This window comes from Corvus brachyrhynchos, unplaced genomic scaffold (genome assembly GCF_000691975.1).
Source record: "Corvus brachyrhynchos isolate BGI_N302 unplaced genomic scaffold, ASM69197v1 scaffold70, whole genome shotgun sequence".
In the NCBI taxonomy this organism is placed as follows: domain Eukaryota; kingdom Metazoa; phylum Chordata; class Aves; order Passeriformes; family Corvidae; genus Corvus; species Corvus brachyrhynchos.
The window spans coordinates 925,544-933,589 of NW_008236217.1; the positions used below are offsets into that span (position 1 = coordinate 925,544).

The following is an 8,046-nucleotide window of genomic DNA, read 5'->3' on the forward strand; positions in this document are numbered from 1 at the left end:
AGCGCTTTGTTTAAATTCCAGGTCCAGCCTCGGCCGCTCAGCCACGATCGAGGCTTTTACCGCAGCCTGAGCTCATCATGAAGGTAAAACACTCGCTCGTGTGCCTGGGAGGGGAAAGGAGGGAGGGTTGCATGGAGAAATGCTGTCCTATCTGTCAGTCCATCTGTCCCGACCCCGGTGCGAGGCTCGGTGCTGGTGCGGATCCAGACTGCGGGCTGCTTCGCCCCCATTGCCGTGTTTCGGTGCCTTGGCTCGTTTGCTGATCGTGGGGCGGGCTTTGCTCCACCGCGTTATGCTGGGGGAAGCTATAAGTTCCCCGAGCAGGGGTTGTTCTCCTTCAGAAACATTGTTTGTAGGAGAATAAGGACATGGCTGCCTGGGCTGAGCTTGCTTCATGGAGAAGCAGGGCACAGTCACCCTGCTCGAGAAAGTAACGTTGTGGGGAAAATGCTCTACAACATTGTTTACTTGAATAGAGGGCAGATTTACTTACTTTCTATTCGTTAATAGGAGTTTTGTTGAATGAATAATCTTGTTATGATCGGGGAGGGTGCACGTAAGAGATTCTCTGCAGTGAAATGATTGCTGTAAGGTGCGGAAAGATTCTCAAACAGGTTCTAATTTTCCTCTCGGTGCTGTGTAGTATTCATCTACCTCACTGTGATGCATTTTTCTTTTTCTAGACTATTTATGTTTGGTATATTATGCAAGCTTTATAGAAAAAGAGATCGTATTGGTGGAATAGAATGATTTCTTCTGTGTGTGGTAAAGAACTGTGTATCTAAAAGTAGTTTTTAACAACTGGGTTTGTTAGGGTTTTTTTTACCATTTTGCTGATATGTTTCGCTCAAACTGCCATTTATGTTACCATGACCCCCATGTAATTCAGCTCCCGGTCCTGCTGGGCAGCAGTAAATCTCATTTCAAAATGCTGTAAATCTTATAAAAAACAATTGTTACAAACCTGTGATACATCAGTTCTTTGGTATTTATTAATAAAAAAGAGCAGTTTGTATGTGGGTTCTTCCGCTATCATGGTTGTGCCTACTGTCTGTGAATGAGTGTTATATAAAATATGTACCCAGTAGTATATTCACTGCTGGAAATGGTAAATGAAATAGACTCTTTTAATTCCTAGATTGATCTGAATTTCTGAGCAGCAAAGTCTTTCTGTGTAGCTGTTAAAGATTGAGCATGTTTTTTTTTACTTTGGTGACTCTATGGCAGTATTTTTTAAAAAATCATGTTTTAATTGCCCTCCCTATGATTTTTCTTTAACAAGGGCTAAGATCTAAAATCCTGCACATGTCTGTCTTATTAAAAGTAAACGATTTATGAATTTACAACAACAGGCTGTTGAAGTATGATAGGGAGCTTTCCAAATGTGGCTCATTGCCTGGTGGGGATACAGGAGATGGAAGCAAGGTAAATAGGAGGCGGTATAGGAAGCTTTTTTCCCCAGAAGGAAAAAGCACTTATTTAAATGACAGTTAAATTTACATATGTTTCTAATAGTCTTTTTCCATGTAAACAAATCTTACAGTTACCATAGAGATTAGGTTCAGATACTGTGGTTTTAGAGCCATATTAATATGTAGATAGACAGTTGGGAGCATGAGGAGGTCAGATCACAAGTAGAACACAAAGTGTTCTGTGAAATAGTGATATAGATCCACTTCAGGCAGAATTGAATGTATAACAGATGATTAAATTTAGAGTAACAAACAGAAAACCCTGTTAATAGAGCCGTATTTTTTTTTAAAACCCTCACAGCTTAGTTATTCTTTGATAAAGTTTGTGATCCTATTGCATGCTTATTTTTAAAGTCGGGATAAAGTCTGTCAGAGTGTTCAGGTGTTAAATTCAAGTCTGTAATTTTTGCAATTTCTGTGTGTGTGTAGTGTTAAACTTACATATGCTTGAGATAACTCCCAGTACCTTTATTTACTGTGCCCGGTAGAGTTAAGGGAGGTTAATCTGTAAGTTATTACTTTGAAGCTTTAGTTTTTACAGGGGAACTTTTAACAGAATTGTGGTTCCAAAGAAATTTCTAAGATTCAACAACCTAACCGAGATTATAGGAGTAATACAGTGCATCAGTCCTTCTGGCTGGCTTAAATTTGTAATTTATTAGTTAAACTTACAGGGATACAAGCTTGTCCAGTAAGAAGCAGTAGGGGAGAATGCTTAAGAGAATTATTAGCTTTCTGTTTGTATCTCTTCAAGGTAACATTGACTACACTAGATCAAGATACTGTTTAAATATGACTGTATATTTTTGTGCATTTATTTTGTAAGTTATCCAAAGAGTGTGCCTCAAGGACACTTCAGCATATAGAGGATTTAATGCTTTAAGACCTAGTCTTGCTTTGAGTCTGCTGACTGCAGACTTCCTTCTGACTGCATGATTGAGGCCTGTGTTTTGATTTATGCTTTGGTCATTCTTTCAAGTGCAGAGGGTTGTGGATTCTGGTGCACAGAGCCTTAGAACTGGATTCCATGTCAGTATCTTTGTCTCTTTCTATGAACTTGAACAACTCATTTATCTTAACTGACTCCCTCATCTGTGTAGTATGGATAAAATGTTGAGCTTTGTAAAATGCAGTGAGGTATATTTAGCAACAGCACCAACGATTGTATTGATACAAAACTGTAAGTCACTCATACTCTTTCATTTTGCAGCCCTTTGACACAAGAGAGGTATGCCGCCTGCTAGGAGATTACCAAAGCTGTTGGTATAATTGTTCTCCTTGTAATAACCCAGCTTAATCCAAGGAAATAAAGTCCCTCGTATAAACCAGTAACTTTAGCCTATTAAGTACTCCTCCTCTGGACTGCAAAGACCACTTAAAAACAGACTTGAAATATGTCTTACAAGAAGTGTTCAAGTCTTAACATAATTATACTTGTTATTGTGATGTTCTACTAAATCAGGTTTTTTCCTGCGTTGATTGACCTCTGATAGTTCATACAGTTGTGTAGATAATGGCTAGGATTGCTTGCATGTTGTGAAGTTTTTTTGTTTAGTTTAGTCTTTTGACCCTTTGTATAACGTCTTTTTGTATTAAGTATGCATCAGAAGAATGTAGAATCTGTTTGATGATTTAAAAACTAATTGCATGCCATCAAATCCTTACTAAGTAAGTAGCAATATATATAAAAGTATTCTTATTGTGTGCTTTTTTTTTTTTGCTCCAAAATCAGGAAATAAACTCCATGAAAGCAAAGTGTCTGCTTTTAAAGAGAGAAATAAACACAGGCTTGGTTTCACCGATGATTGGTACTAAGAACTGCTGCAAATGCTTGTGAGATTTTTAATATGTATCATGGCATTTGCTTGATATATAAATATGTGAATGAAGGTAATATACCCACTCTAGTTAAAAAGTTCACTGCTAAGTGGAGATCAAAATAGTAGATGTCCCAGAAGCTAGAGAAATGCTCTATGAATTAAGAGATCTGAAATGCTTGTTCAAAAGTTTTGATACTATTTGCATGTTAATGTTTTTCATTCTGTAAAGTACAAAATATTTAATGGTTGTTGATAGTTCCGTTTGGTAATCCTAGATGTTCCTGAGTGCTTACTCAGAGTTGCCACACTAACAAGTTAAGAAAGCCATGCATACAGTTTATGGTAGATTTTTTTGGTTTGGTTTGGTTTTAATTCATCCTGAATTCACATTTTTGTTTCAGTAGTCTGTCCTAGTGACCTCTCCAGCTACCCACAGAGATCACTGGTGCACACTGATGCTGTAGCTGCTTTCCCTTAATGTGTGCCAGACCATTGCTCATATTCTTTGCCAGTATGGCAGAGGACAAAAGGAAAATATCTAGTAAACTTCTCAGTCACTAATTTCCAACTTTGAGCACAAGTCAGTTGAAAGTCTCATTGGTCTTATGCAGGCTGGAAACCAGTCATGGAATGTAGTGACCTTTCACTTTCTGGTTAACTATTTGAATTACAGCAGAGATGGAGATTTCTAAAGGAAAGGTACCATTAGAATAGTTTTTGTGAAGGAGGCAGGAGAACAGGTAAGTCTTAAGAGGTGGTTTTCCCCTATAACTTGTTTTTGCATTGTGAAAAAAGATTTTCTTAAATTCTTTCCTGATGTTCCAGTTTGAACAAGTGATCAGAGGGAATTATTGACTTCCTCATGCTTGCATAATTATGTAGAAAGGAAAGCAAACACCACTTGCACCAAGCAATTACAAGTCATGTTGGAGTAATCTATGTTATTTTGAAATTGTTTATTTGTACTTTTTACATGCTAATCTTTGTATATTTTACAGTGGCTAAACAGCATGGAAGTCTTAAACTCAAATCTGCATGGGTAGTATGTGGCTGTTGAATAGTTGTATTGATAAGGACTCAAAGTTAGTTAGACCACATAGTGGAAAAAAAGGCTGTCTTAGACTGAAAAGACTGAAGTTGTAATAAACTATGAGCATTAGTACAGTTAAGTTGCCTGTATTATTATCTTCGAAGTTGGTGAAGGATTTTTGGATCAATGCTCTCACGGCAGCATAACTATTGTATCAGCATACTGTCTAAGAGAAATGTTAGTAGGCAGAATAATGAATGTGCATATCTTCACTGGAGCACTTTGAGATGGTTATTCAGTTCACTTTGTAATCCAAAACAAGTATTGTATACATGTAGAGCAGAAGCATGCTGTGTTACACATTGCATGCCTATTTTCAAAGAAATTCTGCATTGTAGTTGAAAAGCCCTTTGAAACAAAGTGCAATGGTTTTGAGATACTAAGCTTTACAATCACTATCACATACTTAATCGGAATGCTTTGCTGATTGTGTAAACTGAAAAAATAAGTGCTCACTTTGAAAAAGGTGGAAATGATACTGTTGTCACAAACTGGTTTCAAAGTTTTTGTTTAAATCCTACAGATATGCACATTTTCCTTAGAAACATATGCTTTTGTAATAGGCTGGGCAATAAAAGGGAGTTTGAGGTGTCCTCATGTGAAAAAGGTAACAAATTTTACAGAAAAACCTAGAGCTTAACTTTACTTGGCACCCTAATGTGATACATAGCCATCCAAATGCTCGATTATCTATCAGTTCATACTTATTTGAAAGCAGTTAAGCCACTTTCTGTTCACTACGTATTGTGAAATGCAACAGTTAGATTCTCTGCATTTCTACTTAATAGGCCCTTCAGTTGTTTTTACTGAAACGTACAAAGCTGAAAAACATGGATCTTGAACTGTTTCTGCCATAAATGTGATTCAGGTCACAGTTGAGAAATGTTGGGAAGTCAGGTATTGTGGTGCTTGCTTTTTAATTGATGTGCTTTGGTAAAAAATATTACTTTTTGCCTTTTCCACTTAGCACTTAGTGTTGTCCAGTTACTGTGCTTGCTATCACTCAGTGGGTATTTGCATGGAATGGATTTTTAAAGACTTCTAGAAGACTTCAAAAGGCCTCCAGGGAACTAAGGAAAATTGTTTAGCCCCATGCATAAACTAAATGTTAGTGATTTAATATGTGTTAGAATAATTATTTTAAAAGGTTTTGATGGAAAGTCATAAATCTGGGTAGTTGGGTTTTTTGTTCTTTTTTTCTGTTAACATGGGGTGACCAGATGAGGGGATATTTCAGGGAATTCAAGTAAGGAAAAGACAGCAAGCCGCTTTGATATTCAATACTTGACAAGACATCTATTTTCCTTCTGAAGATTAGTTTTAACCAGGGGAGAAATTCAATAAAAAGAGGACTATTGGGTTTTTTTGTGGTTTTTTTTTTTGTTTTGTTTTTTGTTTGTTGGTTTTTTGTTTTTTTTTTTTTGCTTGCCAGACTATAAAGCAGTCATGACCTGTTTAGCAAGAAGTGTTTGTAAGCAAGCTCTGGAAAGCCAGTTGTGAGAATGTCAGAGCAGGGTGGTGGAGGGTGTTGCTGAGTTACCTGAAGAAAACTAGGACTGCGATGAGCTGGCTGCTTTATGTGCGACCACTGTGTGACGGTGACTTCCTGAGTGAGTGTATATTTATTAATTGAATGTGGAGTACTATTTTGGGGGTTCCTGAACCTGTCTTCACTATGAAGAAGATTGTGCTGAACTATGAAAAGGCATTTTCCTTACTGTGAGCAAAAGCAGTAGTCCTTTCCAGTTAACATGGAGTTACTTGCTCCCGCTGCTGTTGTCTTTTAGCCTGTATTTGCTCTAGAGTGAAGATGGTGGTCAGTACACCAAAGAAAATATTTTTCAGCATCCAGAACTCCCAGATTAAGCAGTCTTTGATTGTGACTTACGAAGATCACCTTAAGGAGTAACTATTTAAAGACAGCATTCATCAGTTGTCATTTTAACTAAGTGTGAATGCAAACATCCATAGAGCTTTGTTGCAGAGCAGATCACCCAGGTTGGACTAGTGTGAATAACACTGTTCTTGGACAGAGGAGTTTGCTGTTCTTACTGTTTAATCTGTTGGTTTGTCCCCCAACAACCTGTAGCAAAGGATTTTGTTTCATAAGTAGTTTGTCAAATTAGGCTTGTATGGTCATGGAAGAATGCAGCCTTGTCTCCTTCTTCCACTCCTGGCTGTTTATTCTTGTTGTCTTCTGTGCTAGCAGTCGATTTGTGTGGTGCCAGAGTACACGGAACTAAGCTGAAATTAAGAGCAATCAGATACATATACTCTTCACTTGCAGACTGTCCCTGTCCTGTCTGATCCCTGGCAGAGGAAGAAAGGACACAAAAGCAGAAGTGCAGCAAGACTGATTACGATTGGTTTAAGCTGCATGTGAACACACATTCTTCCCCATCTCTCTGCCAAATTAGCAGTTTACAGTCATTAGGCTAAACATTTTGTAAACTCTCTACAGGTGAAATTGCCATAGAGGGTTTTTTGTGCTTGCTTGCTACCTAGAACACCAGACTTCTTTATAGGTTTGAAGTCCATGTTTTCTAGAAGATGTTGAGTGAAAAGATGTAATTGAATTGATGCTGTGTCTTGAAGGGAATGAATAAAGTTTCGTTTTAAATATGATAAACATTGTTTTAAGAAATGGAGAGGTCTTAAAGAAGAGATGGTATCAGATGAAAAACCCCATTTCTTAAGGAGGCCAATATAAGTTTTGCTTTCCCTTCTCCTTCAAGTTCTTATTCAGTATTTGGAAAGAATACCATTAATAACAATTACATCTCTACTTAAATTAGAGAAACAGTTAGTAGTATAATTTTCTGCAGAAAAATATTTCTAAATATTAGATTTCTATCCTATAACAATCTCTATATACCTAGATTATTTACATTAATAATACGTTCTGACAATCGGTATTTTTACCAATGGGGGGAAGATGTAAGCAATTGGGCTACCTTTATTCCAAACTAGAACAATAGGAAATTATAATTTTGGGAGAAATTACATCACTCTTTGATAAGGAAATTGAAGGGTATGTGTTAAGAAGACCCATATATTTATGGGTAGACAAGTGGAGACTTGGTGACAGTTGGGTGTTAATGCCAGTTGGAGATCGTAGAGTGAGGTGTGTGACATTTTCTGCTTATTACCACAAACTTAACACAGACATTTGGATGATATATTATCTTCCTTTCCAAGAACCAGAGTTCTCGCTGAGCTTTTATCTGTGATCCTTTCTCTTTTCCCTCTTAAGTGTCCTTCTAACTTAGTATTCCTCATCGTTTAGACAATCCTTCTAAATGGGATTTGGGAAATGGGATTTGACTTCAGCAAAATTCAGATCCAAGTGTATCTGATGCAAGGTTTCAGCTAGTAATAAATAATGTAGTAGGGAGTTATTTGTTTTTTCACATTCTCTTCTGATCTGAAAAAAAAATGTTTCAGTTTGTGGCAGGGCAACTTGACCCACTGTGATAATTTTTTTCCTTCCTATTTTCAGCTATCCTCTCAACAGCAGATTACAAGTGCTAAATCTCGTTTGTACATTTAAAATGGTCCACTTTGTGTTTTCTTAAAAATAAATGTGGAATACATTCTTCTAAGATTACAAAGAATACTTTAAATTAATTTAAAATGGCAGAAGAGACTTTCCAATATCCTGTAT

At 37.0% G+C, this 8,046-nt stretch overlaps 1 protein-coding gene across 1 annotated transcript in view; it reads left to right on the top strand.

The window, feature by feature from the left end:
* The first annotated feature begins 6 nt into the window (after window positions 1–6).
* The window catches only part of ARID4B (AT-rich interaction domain 4B), an 87,804-nt gene continuing 79,764 nt past the window's right edge, over window positions 7–8,046 (top strand). The window contains 1 exon segment of the mRNA XM_008643281.2: window positions 7–83. Coding sequence (XP_008641503.1) covers window positions 78–83 — 6 coding nt within the window. The 5' untranslated portion in view covers window positions 7–77.